Source organism: Vanessa tameamea, chromosome 24 (genome assembly GCF_037043105.1).
Source record: "Vanessa tameamea isolate UH-Manoa-2023 chromosome 24, ilVanTame1 primary haplotype, whole genome shotgun sequence".
Lineage (NCBI taxonomy): Eukaryota > Metazoa > Arthropoda > Insecta > Lepidoptera > Nymphalidae > Vanessa > Vanessa tameamea.
The window spans coordinates 237,128-262,187 of NC_087332.1; the positions used below are offsets into that span (position 1 = coordinate 237,128).

Here is a 25,060-nt window from a genome sequence, read left to right on the forward strand (position 1 = left end):
TGTTTATAAATACACATACGAGTATAATAAGTTTAGTACCGATAAATATAATATCTCCTAAAGTAAACATATGTAATTATAGAAGTTTTAGATTTAATTCGATATGACGATTCAAAAGTGCTTTTATGAGTCTACTTGATGAAAGAATATTTTGATTTTGATTTTACGTTAGTTTCGGAAAGGATATACGTACATTGAATTAATTTGTATAGTTTATGAGACTAGTATTCTGTTATTTCCGTAAGAAATGTGCATGTTTGAGAATTTTCAGAATCAAGTTTCTATGCGAACGAAATGAACGTTCATAAGTATTACATTCAAAGCGTTGTTTGTTCTAAAATGGCGTCTCAGCTTTGAAGAGAACACATTATAGTAGAGATAGTATCTGTGTATTCCTGAGAAGGCGACTTGAGAGCATCTTGAGTTTATTGTGAAATTCGGAGACGTGGTCATACATATTTGTGAAGACCAAATACAAAACTTATGTCAATATTTTGAAGGCGCTCAATCTTGTTCAAACGCACCTTGTTAAGATCAAGATAGCAAGATTTAACGGTAGACGAAAAGAGTTTGAATAGTAATGTTGCTAATGTCCTATTTCTGGGCTCCATCCTACTCTCCTTAACAGAAAAAGGTTTGGAGTTTATTTAAATGTTCTTGGATGCCTGTGTTTGAACTTTCAATGGTCTATTATGATTCACATGGGATGTTCAAAATAATCTTGTTTATAATTATTTTTATTGGTTTTCCTTAAAATTGCAGAAGTAAACTAGTGTCGCAATACGCGGCGGTGTGGGCGCGTGCGGCCGATGAGACGTTGCCGGCGCTCGCCGCGCTCGAGCCGCTCAAGTCTACACCCAATCTGAAATATAAGATTGTCTTCTCTATTGTTGTTGTAAGTATATGATTAAGTCAATACAATCATGACAATAATAATGATATCAAAAGCGAACTAGTGTTTTTATGAGCAATTTATGTGATGTCAGTAATTGCCATAAGTTTTCTACAGGCGTTAACTAAATATAAATTGTATATTATTCATAGATTCTATAATTTGACTACAAATTATATATTACTTATAATAATAATATATTAAGATTAAGAAAGTTGAGTGCACTTAATATTTAATAAAAAACTAAAACAAAAATACTTATATATTATTACAATTTGAGTCGCTCAGTTTCATTCAAAGGTTCCTTTCAGGTATTTTTTTCCAGGATCAGTTGTCTAATTAATAAATAAGTGTAGCGCTGCTATATTAATTAATATTTTAAATTGATAAGTAGGTACATATTATTTTAATACATAAACCTACTGATTTTCAAATATTATAATCTAGTTTTAAAAGACTAGTAGCAGATTAAAAGAACCATGTTTCCTCATTTCGTTAGCTTTCCTTCCGGGCGGCGATTAGTCTCCGAGACAAGCGAATCAGCGAAGTGAAGGCTCTGCTCGGCTGCGAGTCGGAAGCGACGCCGGGCGCCGCGCAGCTGTCGGCCGCGGCTCTGCGTCTCCTACGGAACACTGCGCATACGTTCCCGCTGGGAGAAGCTGAACGTACCGTTATCAATCAAGTCAGTATGACAGTTTCTTCTATATAAATAAGGACGATTTATTTTGTAACGCCTTATTGTAAAATCTACTAAACCAGTATACAAGGAACTTAAGTCACTCGCCTTTAATTTCCATTAATGTGATGAGCGTGAATTTCGCGTTCTAGTCTTAACTATGAAACACTTTGTTTGGATTTTCTTTTATACCTGTGCTAGACGAATATTTATTTAGTTGTGTTTAAAATATAGTTCTAAAAATAAAAAATCAAACTTTACATTCAAAGCATTACAAAAAATATTGTTTACGTTACAAAAATATCTGTAAATTGCAAGTTGACATCAGCGATCTCGTGTACATGTATGATTTAATTCTGCACTTTCCCGTAAAATTTACGATGACTACTTTTCATACAGCTTATATTTATATTTGCACGTTTTTTTATGTTATGGAGATAATTCCATGAATATTTCAACACTTACGTGGCATCTTAAATGCAGCTTGTGTATTGTAGGTGGCGAATACGCTGCGGGAGTACCCCTGTCTGTCTTCGTGCGGAGCCCTCCACGCGCTGGCGGCGGCCGCGTGTCGCGCCGCGTGGGCCCTTGCTCTACATTCACCGCCATTGCGTATAGACACTGACTTCACACCAGGTAAGGGTCCGCCAATTGTTATACACACATAAGCATTTTCAAAATTGAAATAATTTCAATATTAATAACTACTGAAATGATTGAGAGCCGAGATGGCCCAGTGGTTAGAACGCGTGCATCTTAACCGATGATTTCGGGTTCAAACCCAGGCAGGCACCACTGAATTTACATGTGCTTAATTTGTTTATAATTCATCTCGTGCTCGGCGGTGAAGGAAAACATCGTGAGGAAACCTGCATGTGTCTAATTTCAACGAAATTCTGCCACATGTGTATTCCACCAACCCGCATTGGAGCAGCGTGGTGGAATATACTCCATACCTTCTCCTCAACGGGAGAGGAGGCCTTAGCCCAGCAGTGGGAAATTTACAGGCTGATTATGTTATATGTTATGTATTATGAAATGATTGACGACGAATGGTGGAAATGATCGCGATTTTGATATGACGTATACAATTATTTAACTTGATTTAAAAGTAAATATGGTTTTAAAATTTAAATAACAATAGCCATACTACATATAAACCCTATTTAAATTTCGATTCTTTTCACTTTGTATGCAATTTTGACATTGATATTTTTAGAGAAACTAAATCGAAACGGAGATTATTCATCCACCCTGCTACACTGTGTGTGTATAGAAATGAGGCAGAATTTCATTCGGCATCTTAAGCAGATCTCAGGGTGGCATTCCGTCCAGAGACGAAATTATAAACAAAATTAAGCACACGTATTTTAGCCCAAGCTCGAGTTAGCTCGTTAAAAAGTTTTAATGCATGTTATTGTGTTTGCAGTCGTGATGAACCCTGACAAACACGTACGCTTCTCCCTCGGCGACGCGCGCGAGCGCCGCTCAGACCTCATCAAGTCGTTCGTGTGGCCCGCGCTCATGGACGGCAACAGATGCGTGTTCAGAGCTGTTGTCTTAACTTGACACCCTCGTCTCATATTCATGGACGCATAACATACCACCTTCACTTTGATTGATTCTACTTTAACACCAGAGATTAAAGGCTATTGAAGTTTTAGTAAATAGTATTTATGGAGAATTATATCCCGACTATTTATAAGTGTACATGATACCTTTGTTTGTTACGTTTCACGTCTAACTACTCGACTGATCGTCATGGAATCTGTATAAGTGTCGTCAGTGGAAGATAAGAAAAAATCATGAAATTGAACGCAAAATGTCTTGGACCTAAATCATTATTTACAAAGAGAAATTAACTGATTTAACTTGTGAACATAGCTCTTTTAAAATGTTTTTTCTTTCAAATATCATATCCATGGTTACAGAAACTAAATAACCTTTATAAATAGGCCGTAAATAATAATAAATTAAATGTGACAAGATTTGTTTTCGTTCTTATAAATGATCTGTAAGGAGATCGATTTTAATGAAATCAATTACTCGTGGATATTCAATTTCCACTAATTGAATAGTGGATTTAATTGTTAAGTTATAAATTAGTACTTTGATGATATAATATTTATTTTGTACAAAATATTCTAGATATATTTTTCTATATGTTTTTGATGACAGTAGGTGTTTATATTTATTTTAAATCATTTAAACAATAAGCTATAATAGAATTTTTATTAATATATGTATATTGAATATATGTTGAATTTATTTTATCCTTTTTAACTTTAGTATATTATTGTCAAAAACCAAAATGAAAATATACCTACTATAATCAAGTAAGCTCTCGTACATTCATCATCATTTTAACGGTTTATATTGACTGTAAAGCTTCTATTGGTCAGTTGATTCTGCCAAGAAGAAACGGCAACGAACTCAGTAGTCACCCTATTCCATCACTAATATCAAGTACATTAATAAAATACAATTTCGTTAATATATTCCGCCTGAAACTACATAAGTACTAAAAAGGGATTGGTAAACGACTTTTCTGTCGTAAAATCCGCTGTAACAGTCTGGAGTCTGGAAATTAGTGGAAACCCGTGTTACGTGTTAATCTTTTGACCCGTGTTATTCTTTTCAATCGTGGAGCTGTGTTTTCGCACAGTTGTTTTATGATATAGGTACTATTTGACCTGATGGTAAGTGGTCACCACCGCTCATACATAATGGCGCTACAAGAAATATTAACCATTCCTACATCGCTAATGCGCCACCAACCTTGAAAACTAAGCTTTTATGTCCCTTGTTTATTGTCCCTAAATACAGGCTATTTACTTATTTATTTACACTGGCTCAATCTCCCTTCAAATCGGAACACAACAATATTGGGTACTGCTGTTTGGTGATAGAATATCTGATGAGTGGGTGGTATCTACCCAGACGGGCTAGCACAAAGCCCTACCACAAAGTAAAGTCTGGTCAACTTCCATGCCGTTGGCTAATCTCTATTGCAAAATTCAGAGGATGCGACCGCAATGGGCTTAAATAACATAATAACGATGGTTGTAAGACGGAATATAAAGCTTAATTGGTGACAAATCATACAAATTATTTTCAGTGCTGAAATGACTAACAAATAACAAATGATTCATATTAATCTATCGGATTTATCCATTTATCAGTAACGATAAGATTAAAACGGCGAACAATATAAGCCGTGACCCAATACAGCCGATAGTGATTACAAAAGATACGGTGCCCGCACTCGGACTGTAATTATTACGAGGAACCATTAAACACACACAAGTGTTATTTTGTTGAAAACTAATTACCGTTCTCTAGTGAAGATGAGCTATCCACCACACGGACCACCACCTCCTCCCTACTACGGACACTCAGGATGGAATCCACCACCACCGCCATATCCTCCTCGTCACACTTACCCGCCTACAGATTATGGCCAAGTTACACCGCAGCATCCCCCGCCAATGCCTTACTACGTTCCTGGAACAATGATGGTGCCCGTGCCCGTAATGCCACCACCAGACGCGAATCAACCAACGTACATCACCAACTATATCTACCACGGAGAAACTTCCAGCACGCCGTCTGAACAAGTACAAATATCTGAAACGGCAGGCGATTACGATTGGGTTCCAACGACTTCGACGACAGCCAGCAGTCTTACTGGGAAAGCAGTGATAGGAGGTCAAGAGGGTTGGGATGGCAGTCCTCTGTGGGTGATTCGGGCTTGGCACAATGGGGAATTGATTCCTGGAAAATTGTCCGTGAGACACAATGCAGCGTCTGTCATGTTTAACGGTAAAGAGATTCCAGTTCAGAACATAGAAGTTCTATGCGCTAAGCCTGATTACCTTAGATGGGTGCCGGCCTCTAATGGAGCTGTACCTCCTGGAGCGATCGCTGGAGGAAGAACGACGTCTGGAGAAACCCTATACGTCGGAAGAGCGAGACACCAACTATCATTAACGCCTGGCAAAGTTCATCCGACTCATAATACTTGTTACATAGGATTCGGGGGGGCGGAAATCGCTTACAAAATGTACGACGTGCTCTGCAGGATAAGTTAGATTGGATAAAGACTGATTATGTTACATATTGTGAATGTTTAATGACCAAATTTATTATGTAGTGGAATATCAACTACAATTCCTAAAATGGGAGTAAAGTATATTTTTATATAGTATATTCAATAAAACTATACAATTTCTCAACATTGATATTTTAGAACTTTTATTTAATAATATATTTACTTTAAGTATTGTGAAATCATACTGTGTTTGATTATATCCCTTATCGTTAACAGATATAGTATCAGGACGTGATAAATAACGATAGTGAATATACATTTTTCTTTGTGAGAATTATTGCACGTAATCCTTACTCAACTAGCTACACGACCCGGCTGCGCACGGGCACAACAAGGGTAATAAAGCACTCACATTGGAAGAAAACTTATACACACATAAATAATTTTCATGAGTGTACATTGGAAGTACTATATGTACGTCTCGCGGTGTGAGTAATTATAAAATAATAAGTGAATAAAATTAATACCGAATTAACTTTTGTTTATTTTAATTTTAATAGTAATTATAAGATTTTATAAGGAGTTTTGACACAATGATGTCCTGCCTGGAATGCCATTTACTTCCTTAAGAATATTAAATGCTATTAATTGATTATATCAGAAAATAATAAAGTATCAAATAGTTATATTTACATAAGTAGATCTGAGTGTACCATGATTCTTATTTACGGGCGATAAAAGGCATCGCGTCCGAGGTGTGCAAAGTGTTTAGTATCCATGTCTATCAACTGTTCTATCTACGGTATCTGCCTTGTTTGTTATAGATATTGAAATATTATCGACGTGACGTTTATTTTTTTGTCTTTTTTAGCTTATCTACGTGTTGTTATTGAATGATTCTGCTTTACTTTTTAATATATTGTTGACGTAAAATTTCTTTTAGTGCATTTTTATCAAAATTATGAACCGTTTTGTTCGGTCGAATTAGAATGTATCGTAAACTTCGTAAAGTTACAGAAAAATGCTTTTGACGTATAATATTTTATTTCTGTTTCGTGTACTGAGTGTGTTTATAAACAAAACCTTATATAGATTGGTCAACTGACGGTAAGTGGTCCCCACTGCTTATCGATATTGACGCAGTAGGAAATATTGTCAATTTGTTACATCGCCAATAAATCAACCAACAACCAACTTCGGGATTTAAGAAGTTATGTCTCTTGATAAGACTTATCAACAATTTTGAAAAATGAAATATATATAAAAAAGCAGGAGAAATAGTATTCAAATAAAATAATAAAAACGTAAATAATTAAATTTACAAGCTATTACGAGGCTAACATATAAAATCCGATATTTATATTACAAAAACACAGCATGCGCGACTCGGGTTCGTATTAAAGATATATTTTTTACAATGAAATATAAAAGACGAAAAAAGATAGCACTCTATTAAGTATATTAAATGTAAGGGGAGACGAGAAAAATAACGTAGCCCTCAATTAGGTATATTTCGATGGAAAAACAGTTCAGAGAAAATAGCGGTATATGAAAACAAACAAATGAGGAATACGTCATGACCGACGTGAACGCAAAAAGATCAGTTAAAAATCAAGCTTATAACACTTACTTAAACTGTACCGTAGCTATGTAACTATTGTATTAAAATAAGTAATCAAAGTGTGTGAAATATTACAGCTTTAAATTACATCCACGTGTGGAATTTAAGGATCGTTTGCTAGATTTCGCCCACACATGCTATCGGGTTATTGGGAGCCAAGATGCTCTAGTTGTTAGAGGTCATTTTAATCTATTAAATTATAAAAATATTCTGTGGATTTTATTTCTTAAACTTTTCTTCAAGAGCAGATCTTTGCTCAGCAGTGGGATATTCAAAGGATGTATTAACGGATAGTTACAGCGCCTACTGGAAATTAATTGAATTTGTCGTTTATGACAGCCAAAAGAGGACCTATTTGTAGGCTTTTCTTCCTCCTTCCAGATCATGATGGTCTCATAAAAGTAGGCTGCGGCACTCCATGCGGATCCGATAAGGAAAAGTCCCGTCGGACTTGGCCGTCAAGGGTCTACTTCCACTAAAAATAATACAAAAAGTCCACCACCACTTAAAGAAAGAAATTACTTTTTGATTATTTTTAATTAACAAATTGATAGGAAGACAATATCAACTTTTTAATTAATAATCAGCCCAGAAAGCCTTGCCTCGGATATCTTATGCAAATTAGGCCAACTTTCGTTGAAAGTAATTGCTGCTAAAGTTACAAATTCAATATTGAATATTAATTGGGCGCTGGCATTTTGATGGATAATTGTATTTATTATGCTAATAGCTATGACTGACGGATCGCGGTGAACATTTTGAATTTTATCCGTGAAAATATTGCACGGATCTTAAATATGAGTTGGAATTTATTGTTGAAAATGATGTTAATAGTGTGAAATATTTGGCGCACTTTGCGGCGCTCTCCGCTTCCTTGTGTGTGCCGAGAATAATTGGAAAATAAATCCCATACCGTTTTCTACACCAATTAACTTTCACAGCTACACATAAAAAAACAATGAATTTATTAAATATTCAATGAAATCAAACGAATATGAAACATTGCTCTTACGTCTTATTCATTAATGTATTTTTAAGGTTAAATTTAAATCTATTAATTGGTAAAGCTAAAGGTATCATCACAGAAAATAATATCTGCCTAGAAGGATGTATTGACATTGAGGTGATCTTTTTAACTTTGACATTGAGTTTTCTCAGATATACAGGTGAGGCACATGAAGTGTTATGGAGAATATTCGAGACAAAAGTCTATCTTTTATCGGTGGGCTTAACTACTTCAAGGTCATCTCCACTTTTTTTTAATGGAAGCATGTTTTTTTTCGATGCTGCAATTACCGATTTTAACCGAATTCACCGACCTGTAACTGTGTAGTTGAAACATCAAAACATCAGTATAAACATATTGAAAGGATCCCATTGGAAAAGTGTTTATTTAGAAGGTCGCTTCAATTTTCTGCTAAGCGTACGGCCTCAATTATTGAAAAACGTATCTTTGCATGTCCGCATAAACATGTGGCTGCAACATGACGGCGCACCACACCTGCTCTGTGTTCAAGACAAATGGTGAATAGGATTTTTGGAGAAAAGTGGGTAATACGCCGAAATCCTTTATGCCAGATCCAGACCAGATCTTACATCACCCCAACCCAACCCAACAAGTATTCACTTGTTAGGGGGTTTTGTCAAACATATAATGGCGGCATGTGGAGTAAGTTTTGCAGGAAAAGTAAACATGCCAAGTCAAAAAAAAAAAATTATCGGGCCAGTCAAAAAGTTACTGGGATGGTCTTGCCAGTTGAAAGGATTTAGTCTAGTCTTCTAAGAATTGCTGTCGTAATCGGTCGAGGAGATAACATATGTATCATTAACATCTTAGTTTTAATAAGATTTATCAATATTAAATATTATAATAAAAATTGCAACAAATTTAAAATTAAAGCAATATTGTTTTGTGTAAAAATTGCTTAATGTTATTAACCAGGCGCTTCTTTGGTTGGAACTTGATTATATAAGATCGAGGGAGCTCTTTTGAAACTAAATGAATACATTAAATAATTTAAAGTCATCGAATAACAAAATGATTGTGTTCGTTTGAAACTTTGAAACCATCGCCCACGTGATTTAAATACGAACTATTCAATTATACTAATTGCTATACTAATTTTACATATTTAAGCAAAATAAAAGCTAGGTTTTATAAAAATCGTTATACAATATTTATATATTTTAATATGTTATCTTATAGCATGTTGTGAGAAAGGTTTTGAAAATGGATGTGGATGGATATAGAGGTAGGGGACGACCCAAGAAACGATGGATGGACTGTGTGAAAGACGATATGGTTAGAAAGAATGTTACTAGTGAGATGACGTCCGACAGAGAAGTATGGAAGAAGAAGACATGCTGCGCCGACCCCAAGTAGAGTTGGGATAAGGGCAGGAGGATGATGAATATGTTATCTTATAAAACCAGATAAATATAATTTAATGTATTATTAAATAATAGAGTTGTATGTTATTTTTTTTAATATTAATACTTTTGTAAATATAAATGTATCAAGGTTAGAGCACGTGAATCTTAAACATAGATTGTAGGTTCGAATTTTTCGAACCCGAAGATTTAGAAAAAAAATTAGCAATTTGTATTGGCGGTACAATTCTATCACATAGCAGATTAGTGTAACTCCAACTTTTTGCTCGAAGATGAGGGGGTATTATTGTTTTAAGGCTGTGTACATTAATACTAAACTTCATACATTGAGACCATGCTCGTAATATTCATGCTAACGCGGCTCGTCCATAGTATCGTATAGACGTGTAGGGTTATATCAATTAAGCTAATTAAGCTCTACAATCCGCACATTGCTTTGTAGTTCCTCTTAGCTGCAACATTCTGCCATAACATAAAACAAATGAAGGTATAACAGAGCGTTGCGTGATGGCTTAGTGGAAAATTAGTTATGTGTCTTTAGTATTTAGAAAAAGAAGTGATTTTAATTTTACTTGAAGGATTTCAAGTTTTTGGTATCTTTTATGAATTGTTGTCTTCGATTAAAATCTGTTTTGACAATTTATATAACACTGATTTGTAGAAATTAATTTGAAGTTCTTGCTTATAAAATCGTTCGTTTAATACCGATTGTAAGGTAACTTTTTTAAATATATATATTTCCATTTTATATGTTCATTAACTGAATCTGCTTAGAAAAATAAATGTATAATATGTAAGTTGAAGTCTGTTAGTGTGACGCATTATCACTTCTGAATAAGTTCTATGTTTGTTATTTTTCTTAACAAGTATCACGTCATTGATAAATAAAGCACTTTGTTAAAGATCAGTGAAACAGTCAACTCAGTGATCACATAACATTTAAACGGCGAAGAAAATAAAGCACAAGTAAGAAATAGTGATGTACTTCTAAAAATAAACGGTATTCGTGTGAAATAAGAACGATGGCCTTAAAAATAAGTGGACTGAGTGTACAAGATGTCGTGAAGGTGCTCAAAAGCAGTGACATGAATGAGTTCGTTGATTTTGTGAAGGAGAAACAGATAAACGGTGAAAAGTTATTAGTGAGTTTCTTAAATCTTATCTAAATATTGCACGAAACGATTATTTTAACATTAATATATCCATCGAAATCTCCATGCCTTTGGTGTATTTTATTTTTAGTTTTTAACTAAGATTTAGTTAAGATTTAGTTTGTCTGCATGTTTTCATTAAAAGGCAGCGTCACAATTTAAGTACTGTGAATAAAATACACTTTCTTTCAAATTTAATTAAATTTTATTTATATGTTCTCTTGTTCGTCCCTCAAAATTTTACATAAAGTTAATAAAAATCATAATCATTAAGTTTACTGCAGGTCTTGTGATTCTGAGATTCTTGGGCTTAAAAAGCCATTACATTTTATTGTCAAGAAATTCTTAAGAGCAGGCGAACATTAAGACCGCTACTAAGAATTAATTGTCCGGCACTGAATCTCTCCTAACTGTTGTCGCATTGAATTAAGACGTGTGTCTGTGCATTTTTGCACTATAATCATATCTTTTGCACAATCCTTGATACTGTATTCGTGATGCCACCAGAGTTTCATTAGAACAAATAATTTAAAAAAAATTAGATGCCTATGATTTTATTTACAAAAAAAGTATGATTATATAAAAGAATAAAAATATAGAACACTCTACGACTAATAATATGGCATTTGCGAAATAAATACCTAAGTTTTATCACCGACACACACACACACACACTTGGTCTTAAGAGCGTTAGTAGCAAATATATGAAGACATTGTAATGGGCGTTCAACTTCTCATACGTTCACACGTTATCGAAACTCGGGTATTAAGGTATTATACGAGTATATATTACATGTACCCTACCGTTATCAATAACTCCAATATTAGAGTAATACAGTAAATTAACTCAAGCGAATAAATTCTCCGAAGTTACGAAACTTCGAAACTTGGTCACTTATCTGTGTCGTAATTTACAGGATGTCTCTGAGGGGGTTGTGAAAATATGGCGTCCAAATATCAATGCGAACAAATTCATACTATTCGTAAAAGATTTTAAAAACAATCCGCAAAAATTCCTTACTTGTTTGAATAATGATGATATTGTCACGATAAAAGAAACAAATCTGTGCAGCGAAAATCAGTACCAAACTGTTAGCGTCCGCAAGATAAGTCAACAGGAAACGATCAACTTCAGCACCGTTGAGGAGATCTTGAAAAAGATTACGGCTCCGAAAAGTTTTTTGTACAGAAATCACACAAAAAAACAAGAACGATCATCTTACGTACCCATGGATGGCGGGTCAGCTAAGAAACCTAACAAATTCTTTCGTCTAAGCTTGTACGAATATCCCATTTTCGACCTTAAGTCACGTTTTTCGAAGACTGATAATTGTAATGACAGAGGTTATTATTCTGTTAAGACGGATAAGACGTTTCATATTCAGAAAACTTGTAAAAAGTCAGAATCGAGACCTAAATACAAATCTCTAACTACAGCAGAAGAATTGAATGATAAAATAACAGAAGATCATTTTTACGAAGATCTGTGTTACAATGATATCAGGGATACAAAGAGAGGTAGTATAAAAGACTTAAATAAATTTCCAACGAATCAAGCAAAGCCTTGTATCGTTAAGATACAGGAGTTGTTTCAATCTCTTAAGTTACCGTTCTTTAGAAAGACAGAAGTAGCCGTAGAAAGAGACGAAAATATAAAACAAAACGATAAACAAATAGAAAGAGAAGGCAATGTATATGAGAACAGCTCGAATGATATGTACGATTCGATACATGTTGCGAGGGAAAATTATCCACAAGCAGATGAACCAGGTGTAAGTATGAACAAAGTTATATATTTTTTTAACATTGTTATGTTATTTATGTGCTAAATAATGTACTGGATCCTTTTATAATACAGTACTTACTATTGTGTACGAAATTATATCCTACTAGTGGCCTGCGGCTTCGCTCGCCATTTTGCAGTTGGTCGTCAGATGTTACGCTTAAAGAAGTACCCTATGTCCTGTTACTTGAGTTTCTTACTGAACTTCATCAAATTTGGTTCAGTGCTTTTATCGTTAAAGAGTGACAAACAGACAGTTACTTCGCATTTATAATATGCGAATGTTTTAAAACGAATTACGGCGACGCACTATTTCGATGAGTATGCTTTAAACAATAATAATTATTAGAGTTGACGTCACGTGAATTTTTAGCATTTCATGTTTGTGTTCCTCTTCGGTTTCGATTTTTCTATAAAGAATAGCTTTTCACTTCTCAAGACCAAATATAAATTAGATTTAAAAATTAAAAATAAACACCTACATTTATAAAAAATGCATAAAAATTTATTTAATATCTAGACAAATAAACAAATGTGCTCGAAGGGACGGTGGTTACGACGTGTGATTATGTATTTGTGATTTTAATGTCAGTTTTACGGCGTAATTTGATAAAACCGAAAGAATCAAATTACTAGATGAGACGAGGTCAGGAGTTTAATCCAATTTAATTATGGTAGGTTTGTGTTTATAGAATTACAGCCATTTGTCGTCGCTTGCCTCGTCGATGTTTAGGATTAACGTAATAAGTTATTTATGCATGTATTATTTTTTTCTTTTTAATTCAATATTCGCGTGTTCATTTGTTCCGAGCTGAATTCTACTAACATTTAACGGTTATGGCACGTTCCCAATTGTTTTCTGATCCAATTTCGACTATTTCTTAGAAACTTGTAAATAATTGTAAGTGAAGGCAAATTGTACTTATTTATAACGATTTTTTTCCGATCCAATTTCGAACGAATCGTGACTGGATTGTTGTGTTAGTTAAACGGATACGTTAAGCGGCCGAACGAACACGATAACATACCGATTCAATTGCGATGAATTGACAATTTGTTAGCAGAATTGGCGCCCTGGTGTTCTTTATGTTTTCATGATATTGGCGTTAAGGTTTTGGCGGTGGTGACTCACTCATAAATTATTCTTACACTTGAAATACTTGGCCCTTGGAGTAGTAGTGCAAAAAGCTTCATTAAAAGTATAACACCTCGCCTTATTGCCTTCACTGGTACCAGGAGGGCTGGTTCGTTTTTAGCCCAGAGGATCGGATTTGCGATTTAACGTGGAAATGCTGCTAGCATTCTTGCCACCATTCCACGCAGTCAAGATTTATACAGTAACTATTTTTAATTCTTATTTGTATATATTTAAGGACTTAATGTTAATAACTCTTATGACACTAAAAAGTAATATTTTGTATTGCAGTGTTCTGGTATGTAGGATGAGTGAGCCAATGTTATTACAGGCACAAGGGACATAACATCTTAGATATGAGCGAACGTCTTGCCAAGAGATAGCCATTCATTCATCTTATCTCGTATATGACCTCGTTTCAGATCTCCTTTTTTTTGTGGCATTGGTTGGCGGACGAGCATATGGGCCACCTGATGGTAAGTGGTCACCACCGCCCATAGACAAAGGCGTTGTAATAAGTATGAACCATTCCTTACATCATCATTGGTGGCGTATCACTAACACTCATCATCTCCGTTAGGTAAATGTAAAAAAAAGTTAAAAAATACATATCTCGTTTGTACGAGAAAACATCTATTCTTGTTTTTGATGTCTTTGAAAATTAAAAACAATGTTTGTTTCTATAACTATCACTTAACAACAAACTCGAAACACACCACAAACACAGCTGTTGCTGACTGACAATGATACGCTATTTTGATCTTCTGCGGTGAGTTCCGAGTTGTCTCTTATGGAATAATTCTACTGTACATGTCAAAAAGTGATAAGCGACATTGAATGTGCTCATAATTATAACTTTTCGTGTCAAGATAAAAGTGATAAATAATGATGCCTCATCTAGAACATTTAGTTCCATCTCTGATGCAGTTTTGAATTAAATCACGATGTTTGTATTCACTGCAGTGCTCGTAATGAAATGAACTAACTTTTTAACTCAACTATTTGTCAAAAATTTAAAAGCATTTTTAACTCCTGTCCACGAAGCACTCTGAGAGTTACAATTGCGTTATTGTTGCAGTCACGAATAAAGTCAACTAAGTTAATGACTTCGAAATTTTTGTTCTCTCGATTAACTAATGGTTCGTTTTATTTGTATTTATTAGGTTTTCGAACGTTACTTGTCACACTGCGACATTCCATTCCACACTTTGCAAATGAGATCTAGGCCGAAATATGAGCAAACTTCGACCGTATCGCTTTAGCGTTACATCACCCCTTTGTATCGTGCAGGATTGTCGTTTGGGAGTTTGCTCATTGCGGGTTTTAGTGAAGTAACCAATGAAACGCACAAAATAAATTTTTAATTAAAAAGTTCACTTTAAGTTTTGTCTCGCGTGCCTTGAGCCCCTTAGCACTGAATCCAACCTCGGAACCATGATTTTTTTTACGGCCCAGTCTAATCATCAGTTTTACCGAGGTTAGTGGTGCAGTGGAAATGTTAGGATTGGTTAATATTTCTTAAAGCGCCAATGTCTATGGGCAGCAGTGAACTCTTAACTTCAGGTGGCCTATTCCCCCCCTACCTATATCATAAAAATTGTATAAACTCTGGTATATTTTTTTTTAATTAGAATTACTAATTTGTTTAATTTTCGTCATCTGTCAATTAAGATACGATTAAAATACAAATTAGAATATATATTCGTCGCTATAAAATACGTACTCCGTTTGCCAATTACTTTCCAGATATAAAGTTCGTGACTTTAATTATATCTAACATTATTTAATAACATAATAATGATAGAAATAATAAAAATTAAGTTCTATATACTTATATTAAATATCATTAATTTTAAATATATATAAAAAATATATTAAATTGTACTTTATTCATATGCGCCGACCCCAAGTAAAATTGGGGTAAGGGCAGGAGGATGAGGATGATGACTTTATTCATATACTCTGTTATTGGAATGGTGGAAAAGAGTAACTACTGAGAGTGCCGGTTCTTCACGGCAGAATCTACTTTCCGAACCGGTGGTACCTCTTTACATTTAATTCAACTCTGTAACATGACGATATAAAATTGCTTTTATGAGCATACTTGAATAAAGAATATTTCCATTTTGATTTTATCTATACTAACATGTCTGTCTGTTTCTTGTTCTTTCACGGCCAAACGACTGAACTGAATTTGATGAAATTTGGTATGAAACGAGCTTGAAATACTTTTTGTGCCTAATACCAGACGACGAACCACTAAAATACGAGCAAAGCCGGGGCGGCAATCTATGTATAGTTTATATAAAAATATAACTATATATTATTAATTGCATACCCGTTTTCTCCCTCCCATATCCTTTTAATAGGGGTTGTCTAGAAGAGATGCGAGTAGTTTATGGCTTTGTATGATTTATATTTCAACTGTTTATACCTACTTATTCATCACAATTGCAATAAATACTTAATAATAATAGAATTGAATGAGTACAGTTTATTTAATACAGAAAATGATAAGCAAGTTAAAAAAGAAAATTTTAAGTTTGTATATTTATTCTGTAACGTTTATTTGTTACTTTGTTAATACAAGTATGTTATAAATGAGAAATATGCATAATATATTTATTATGACTGCGACACGACTAATAGATTAATATTTGAGTAATTAACTGCGTAATTGAGGGCGAAATGTAATTGTTGCAGCCTGTTTTATAGCGAACGAATCGTTTCGTTGCACGTAATTTTGAATCGGTTGTAACTTCTGAAGCTTTCATTCGAATAATATTGCGTAAAAGACATTTTAATCTATATTAAATGCCCGACTTATTTATAATGCAAATAAAGATTTATAAGTAATAGAATAAAGTGGTTTAATGACTATCTTTATCTGCAATAGATAAAATTAGTTATGATGGGTGTACCTAAACAGGTTGACTCGTAACATCGACTTTACTGTAAGTTTTTTTAAGTTATACATTTTTATTATTTTAGCCCGAGTTAGCTGTTGATGATTACTTGGAACCGGTGCAAGTGAGCAGGGATTATTGCGATGTCTGTCTCAAACAGAGAGACGATTCACTGCTGGGATTTATTATGAATTACTTCGAGAGTCGGCTCGGCATCAAGCGAGGTAAGAAAGTTGATTCGAGTTTATGATTTATAGATCATCAAACAAACTTCTTGAGTACGTACAACTACATTGTTCCACAACAGCTTGGAACTATGTGGTTGATATCTATTTTCGGGTGTACTGGTATGTAACTTCCTTCTCGCTGATAGTTGCTTTTACTCAAATTGAAAGGCGGAGTGGGGGAGGGACGCTTTTGATCTGCTTGTCTCATCTAGCTGAGTATCCGTCTAATCGATTAAAATCAGCGGTAAGAACTTCACGGGATAACTTGCGCATATTATCTTGTCGACCCGTGTCTTGGCTCTGTAGGATTATTGAACTTCACCTCAGAAGTCAATTACATATACTTTATTTTAGTCTCTTGCAATTTACTTTTATTGGTTATTTTAGAGTTAGTTAAGATTTGTCTTAGCAGCGGCAGTAGGATATAATTTCTGTAAGATACTTTACACAAATGATATCTGTCATTGTAATTGTGGGTAGGCCCCCCCCAAGGTGGTCCGACGAACTGGTGAAGGTCGAAAGCCGCTGCGGGCTGCACAAGACCTGTCGTTGTGGCGATCTTTTCGGTGGCCTATGTCCAGCAGTGGACGTCCTTCGGCTGAGAGATGAGATGAGATTGTAATTAGGCTGAGTGTGATCCTATCCGAGTAGATATAGTCCATATAATTATTATAATAACACCAAACATAAATATATTGGATTTTTGTGATCCGGTTTGCGAGGCGAGTAAAAGTAAGTTTTAAACTCTGACACACGAGTAACCTACCCACACAAAAACAGCCTTTTTATGTTATAGGTAGGCGAATGGACAAATACCACCTGATGGTAAGTGCCCCCACCCATAGCCATTGACGCTGTAAGAAGTACAAACAGACAAATCCTTATCTAGCGAAGCCTGGTATTAAGGCTTGGAGAAGGTTTAGTTTAATAGGAGAACTTCTTCCTAGCACTGTAAATGCAGTACAGGCAGTTACATATATTATATTTACATCGATTCACAGGTCTTTGCACCTCGTAATCATGTATGAGGGGACACGACGTCGGCGTTCATATCCGATCACGTTTCGGGAGGCTGGAGATGCCGGTCGGAGGAAATGATGACAATAACGAATAATCTCATTCGATATAATTTCCGACGCTTGAAACGTTTCGCTCGTTATATTCCACCAGCGTTGGAACTGGATTCGTAGCCATATCGCATCTCGTAGTTGATATATTCTGAGAAGGACTTTGATAGCCGCAGAACACGATCGTGTTATGTCTTTAAGTGATATGTATTTATCATCGCATATTGTTAGGTGGGCAAATGGCCCACTTGATGGTAAGTCAAATTTGGTCATAGATATTGGCTCTGTATGAAATTTACCAACTTTGGGAATTAAGATCTTATGCTCCTTCTGTCTGTAGTTACAGTGACCAGTGATCGGTGACCTTTCAAACCGAAACTTAGAAATACTAAGTCTTATATGGTAAAACATTTAATGAGAAGGTGATATCGACAAAGACGGGCTTGCACAAGCGCCTACTACTAAGTTATGCGACATTGCTCGTAAAAATTATAACATTAGAATGATACAAGATTCAAAATAGTCCATCATTATATTGTATTATTATTGTTAGTAATTTTTTTTTCCCCTTTTGTATAACATAGTAGAAAAAAAGTTGTGTTAGGTTAATAGATAAAACTGTCCCTTTCCATGCCGTGATAACTTTTAATTGAAACAACACTAAGCTAAAAATGTAGTTACCTTTATTTTAAAACCTATAAATGCTGTATGTTTTGTAAGTTGTGTGGTTTTTAATATTTAACAAGTAAGTACTTGAATAAAAATACTTAGTTTATTGTAAATAAAATGAATGAATGAATTATTATCATACCTTTCGATAAAAACCAAGATAGCCCAGTAGTAGAACCATGTGTTCATAATATATAGTCATCGTTTCAAAATCGTGAGGGAATCTGCACGTGTCGGACGAAATTCTGCTAGCTGTTCCAGAGAGGATGCGAGCCCAGTAATAGAACACATCTCATTTTTATTTCATATTTATATAGAGACATAATTAACATCAAGTGATAAGTCCTGGTCTGGTGGAAGGTATTTAAAAAATAGATACTGGTATAACTAAATGAATGGTCAGTCGCGCAATGGAACTAACAAATCTACTAAAGCGGACAGTCGTGTCTCGATTGCTCTGTTTTCTCTGTATTCGTATATGATCTCATCGGAATGACGTTTTAATTATCGTCGATAGAAACTGATAGCCAATATATGTTATCTCGTTGGTCTAGTGGCTGCATAATGCTGCAGATCCTGAGGTTCAAACCTCTCGGAGCTGTAGTAGGTTATTGGATAGTTTAATAAGTATTGAATTTGACAGTGTTTGACTGTCTTTGTGCTACTGAATCATGACACCTAAGATGTTATATCAATTATTCCTGTAATCGTTAACTCATTCTCTTAAAGCCGAGATGGTTCAGTGGTTAGAACGCTTAAGCTTATATTGATTATAATTGCGGGTTCAAACCCTGGCAGTACCGCTGAGCTACCATGTGTTTAATTAGTATTTATAATTTTTATATCTCGTGTTCGGGGGTGAAGGAAATCATCCTGATGGAACTGGCGTGCCCACATGTGAGCAGCGTGGTGGAATAAGCCCAAACCCCAATTATATATTTATCTCCTGATTAATAAACATTGTGTAGTAAACACGGCCTTGGACGCAAGTCTAGCAACTTTGGGTTTCGGTATAGGAGTTAACGCTCTCGTGCTTTGGAAAGCAAGCTTTTTGAATCTTTATTATAAATATCTTTATATAAACAAACTAGCTGCGCCGTACGATTCTATCCGCGTTAAGCCCTCGCTTTAATTTTAACCTTCTTTAACAAGGGGGTTGTAAAATACAAAATAAATCCGATAGACAGTATCAGAGATTTACATGTACAAACAAAAATAAATATTCACGATATTTGCTTTAATCTCAGATAATGAGATGAATTGTAAAAAAAAGTATTTACATGTTTACTTGCCTAGATTTGAAGCCGCTATCTTCTGACACCCTCGTATTTCAATCTAATGAGCCGGCACTGTTATTTTGTTGTTATAATAGTTTTGTTTTGACTAGACCTTTCCATCACTTTCTCATGAGTTTTTATTTTTTATTTGAAACGGACTTGTGTCATATGGAGAACACGTGGCCAGTGATGTGACATTGTTATCGATATATCATTTAAATTAATTTTCGATGTCAACGTGAGTTTTTATTAATATTTTTTTATTAATTTTACTTTATTGAATTAAATAAACACTTCAAGTATATTTACATTAATCTACTATAAAAATGATTTACAAAACAATTTAACTGAATCGTTTACACCGTATCTTATACAATCGTGTACATAGTATTTTTGTTATTGATAATTTTGAGAAAAAAATGTTTGTTTCAATAAAGCTTTAAACTTTATGAATAAAATATAAATTGTTAAATGAAGTTCGTAATATGAAGCCGTTTGTCATAAAACGGTACAACACTAGGGATTTTAAAATAAACGAACAATAAAATAAAACAAAAAAACAACAATATGAAACACTTCCAGTATTGTTTCAGTGTTTGTGAAGTGCGTGACATTACTAATAAGAATACATTTTTTAATTAAGACGGAAAGGCTTAAAATATATTATTTAAACATACTTTTATGACCTTATTAAATTGAATGCATAAAAAAAAAATCAAATGACCAAAATAGTAACTAAATTTGTAAATATATGAATATATAAATATAACTAATCGTAATACCAATAAGAAAAACTTCTAACTACATGCAACAAGACGCTCGAATGCTATGACTAATATTTGAGTCACTCAAGTGGCTCGTCGGTGAATTAACATTAATTAAACCACTCAGCACTGGACGCCATGTGACCTATATGTGACTTCATATTCAAATTTGTGTTTAGACATATATATCATAATCTTACAAAAATAAATCAGTGACAACATCAACTATTGCTACAGTTACCCTAAAAATGCGTAAAATTAAAGATATGTTATAATGCTGTCTTTTTCTTTCGAATGTCTAATCAAGGTGACAGAAAGAGAGAAAGCAGTGTTCAATGCCAATATTAAAAATACAGGACATTAATAGAAGATTTAATATGCTATTTTTGAAAGTGACGGATGCTTTAGTTACTGTATATAAAAGTGAAATTCAAATTCGACCTTGAATCACTCTCACTCAAAGAAGTTTCACTTCGAAGCATTCTGTGAAATAAATAAAAAATTGACATTCAAGTAAAATTAAAATTGCTAGTAAAAACTTCAAAATCTCGAATATATTCTGCTACGAGTTTTGTTTATCATATATTGTATATGATATTGGCAGAATATATATAACCTAACTATAGTCAATATATAATAGTCTTATTAAAGAACATATATACATACATAAATAAAAAAATGTAATAAATTACAAAAATGTGTTGGTGGTTCAAAGTGAGTGTACCATTAGTGTACAATTTGGGTGTACGATTTAGTGACGGCGTACTCGACTTATTTTATGGCGTGTTTCATTGCCTCACCGACGTGATTGCAGGTAAGAGAAAATCAACCAACCAATGACCAGGGCCTAATCATCGTTTACCCAATCAAACGATCGATATAAAGTGGTATATCAAAATGTCCTAACGACCATTAACCTCAACAGTAGTTAGGTTATATTTAGCCTACTATAATTGACGACTATGACAAAAATCTGAAATCATAATTTTTCATAATTCGAATATAAATCTGACGATCCCGAATTTTCGTTTATCGACAATTATTTGTTTTTTTTTTTTTTCTAAAAATCGGCAAATGTTTAATTTATCAAGACATTGATTTTCGAATTGTTATTTTTTTTTTAATTAGACAGATAATTTGTCCCTGATAGTAAGTTATCTTTGTCCTTTCAGCGCTGTCTTTGTGCCGCCAATCATGACACCTAAGATGTCATATCAATTATTCCTGTAATCATTGACTAATTCTCTTAAAGCCGAGATGGTTCAGTGGTTAGAACGCTTATATTGATTATAATTGCGGGTTCAAACCCTGGCAGTACCGCTGAGTTACCATGTGTTTAATTAGTATTTATAATTTTTATATCTCGTGTTTGGCGGTGAAGGAAATCATCCTGATGGAACCTGCGTTAAGCCCACGTGAGCATCGTGGTGGATTAAGCCCAAAACCTTCTTCTCAAAGGGAGAGGAAGCCTTAGCTCAGCAGACACTGACAGGCTGTTAATTTATTCTCTCATAACTGATTTCAACAAAAAATTGAAAGTTCACAAAACACAATAAAATATTGAGGATTATGGTTTATTAAAAAAGTCATTCCGACAAATTGCTTTTGCGAATAATTCTTTTTAGGTACTGTTTGGTCAATAATCCTCTGAAAAAAACGGTAATTAAAAGCGTTTATTACTTTTGGGAGTACATTCCAGTATTAGGATCGATGAAAGGGATATAATCTTTGACGACCTCCGTGGTCGAGTAGTGTGTACAACGGTTTTTATGGGTACGCCAATCCAAGGTCCCGGGTTCGATCCGACCGAGTCGATGTAGAAAAAGTTCATTAGTTTTCTATATTGTCTTGGGTCTGGGTGTTTGTGGTACTGTCGTTACTTCGAATTTCCATAACACAAGTGCTTTAGCTACTTACATTGGGATCAGAGTAATTTATTATTATTTATTTTTAGTCTATCGTGATTTCATAATCATGTTTTATAGGCATCTATAGGAGAAAGTCGAGCCTGTAAATGTCTGGACTACAGCCTCTCCCTTCGGTTTGGTAGATACATATAAGGGAGACTAGGTTTTCCTCACATACAGTTTTCCTGGTCATACAACACTCCTCAACACTCCTGTATTATATTTTTTTATATATTTATCTCCTGATTAATAAACATTGTGTAGTAAACACGGTTTAAATTTACAGGCTGTGACTGTATGCTTGACAGTTGTACTCGTTTAATGGAAACAGATGTCAAAACGGTAATGTTTAACGAAACTGTAGAAACAAACAAGAAATAACGAAAAATATAAAATGAACTCAAACTAACGCCCTCGAATATTTCAAACGCTTAGCCTATTCCGAAGAAATGACTTCTCACTTGAAATGTTTAATCAATAATATTATAACTAAACTAAGTTAATATTTAGAGCTTATCCATTTGTTGATGATAATTTCAGAAACGAACGACGTCACACAATCCGAAGAATCAGAGACGGAGGCGTCCTGCGAAAGGGAATGGGAACGTAACAACATGGCGGCCCGGCCGTTACCGGTGCCGGTGGAGAACGAGCCGTTTTACATGAGCATCGACAGGACGGAGGCAGAAAACCTTTTGATGGGACAACCGGATGGGACATTCATATTGAGACCCTCGAGTCAGGTACCTACCAATTATGTTTAATCTAATAAAAAGCTCGGCCTTTAATGTTCCTGACTGAATTCTAAATATATTTTATTCCAACAAGTAAAGAAGTTAAACGCTTTATTAACTAAAAAATATTATTAAACTTATTACTTAGTACTAATTATTATTTAAAAGAAAAAAAGGAGCTCTTTATAAAGCGATTTGTTATTTTTTTGTCAATTTGAAAAAATACCACTGGGAGATATGGAAAATTGCAAGATGACTTTTTTATGGCCTCGATTTTTTTTTAAATATAAATATATCTCATACTATATTAGTTTTTATATTTTATTTATATTACAAAATTAAATTAAACGTATAGCTAACATCGGGCCGGAAAGTAGATTCTATCGAGTAGAACCGTATGTACGTGTAAATACATATAAATTTAATTTATATGTATGGAAATCAGCATTAATTGCTTTCAACTTTTAACTTTTTTTTATCTATATATTTTTATATCGTATAATAAAGATTCAGTACCATTAACAGACGATATTATATTTATCTGAGGAACGTTATCACAGAAACAAATAGTTGTCCCGGAAGGACTGTATTGACTTTGGGGAGTCGGAAACTTAGTGTTAAACATTTACCTACGGTATGGAGCGACGGGATCTTTCTGATTTATCTTGACTTTATTAATTCATTTGGTATTACTGACTTTAACTGACTGGTAGGTCTTTGTCCGTCTGTCTATGTTTGACGGACTCTCTGTAATTGTTTGACGGTAGAATATAAGATTGTTGAGTGTGGTTTGAATGGTGAATGAGTGCATGTAAGTACCGACACAAGAATCATAAGATTTTAGTGCCGAAGGTTGGTGGCGCATTGATGTAAGGGATAGTAAATATTTTTACAGAGCCAATGAATGTTGGCAGTTTTGACCATTTACCATCAGTTGTCACATTTGCTGCCTATGTACATGTTATAAATACATAAATAAAATTAAATCATGAATCAATGTTGTTCAATTACAGCCAAACCACGCGTATACACTGAGCGTGTCCTGTGCTAACTCGGTCCACAACGTTGGTGTAAGGCGGCGACCAGATGGGCGACTGGCGCTTGGCTTCGCTCGACGCGGCGAACGCAGCTTCACTAGTGTGGCTTCATTGCTACGACACCATAAGAAGAAGAGGCTCCTACTGGTAGCGGGCGGAGAGATGATTGGGGCGACTACACTCAATGAGACGCCGCAGTACTACCAGATCCCAAGCAATCTTCCCGTCATGCGTTGCCCTTGATTTGACAATGAAATTGTTAATTTGTATAGCATACTTTATTTTCATAATGGTCGGTTTCTATATTTAAAGGAAATTTAATGTCCATCAGAAGCCGATCGTTTGTGAGTTTGTGAGTATCGAGTCGTTAAAATCATGCGACTTCGTGATTTACGCATTTGAATTTCGAAGGAAAACTAATAATTATTTAAATATTATATTATCTTTCGTAATAAGATATATTTTTAGTAATATTTGTGTAAAATATATTTGTATCAATGTCGATCAAGATATACAGGATAAGCGAAACTGCCTCTAGCCTAGACATTACCCCCGACTCTAACTCATATTATAAATTTGACATACAATTATGAAATTTTGCATACGCATTATGATATCTAACACCTGCCTCCTCTCCAACACGGGCGAAGTTTCGGCCGGAAACAAATAAAGGCTTAAAGTGCTGGGCGACGAAGCTAACTTATTAACGCTGTTTAGATTCTATACATTTGATAATTGTCGAATAGTTTCTATCCCTCTTTGCTTTAGCGAT

The 25,060-nt window shown here is 34.5% G+C and overlaps 3 protein-coding genes across 3 annotated transcripts in view; all 3 read left to right on the forward strand.

The window, feature by feature from the left end:
- Window positions 1–3,366, forward strand: part of LOC113403184 (uncharacterized) — a 30,299-nt gene extending 26,933 nt beyond the window's left edge. The window contains exons 7-10 of the mRNA XM_026643648.2: window positions 763–895; window positions 1,392–1,574; window positions 2,066–2,204; window positions 2,998–3,366. Coding sequence (XP_026499433.2) covers window positions 763–895; window positions 1,392–1,574; window positions 2,066–2,204; window positions 2,998–3,137 — 595 coding nt within the window. The 3' untranslated portion in view covers window positions 3,138–3,366. The remainder of the gene's footprint in view (window positions 1–762; window positions 896–1,391; window positions 1,575–2,065; window positions 2,205–2,997) is intronic.
- Window positions 3,367–4,815: 1,449 nt separating this feature from the next.
- LOC113403186 (uncharacterized) overlaps window positions 4,816–25,060 on the forward strand; it is a 183,210-nt gene continuing 162,965 nt past the window's right edge. Inside the window, exon 1 of the mRNA XM_026643651.2 lies at window positions 4,816–5,679. Within this exon, the coding sequence (XP_026499436.1) occupies window positions 4,916–5,659 (744 nt within the window). The 5' untranslated portion in view covers window positions 4,816–4,915 and the 3' untranslated portion in view covers window positions 5,660–5,679. The remainder of the gene's footprint in view (window positions 5,680–25,060) is intronic.
- Window positions 10,448–24,693, forward strand: LOC113403185 (uncharacterized). The gene is made up of 5 exons (XM_026643649.2): window positions 10,448–10,773; window positions 11,700–12,554; window positions 16,692–16,830; window positions 23,058–23,260; window positions 24,265–24,693. The coding sequence occupies exons 1-5, from the start codon at window positions 10,654–10,656 to the stop codon at window positions 24,529–24,531; spliced, it is 1,584 nt and encodes a 527-aa protein (XP_026499434.2). The 5' UTR covers window positions 10,448–10,653; the 3' UTR covers window positions 24,532–24,693.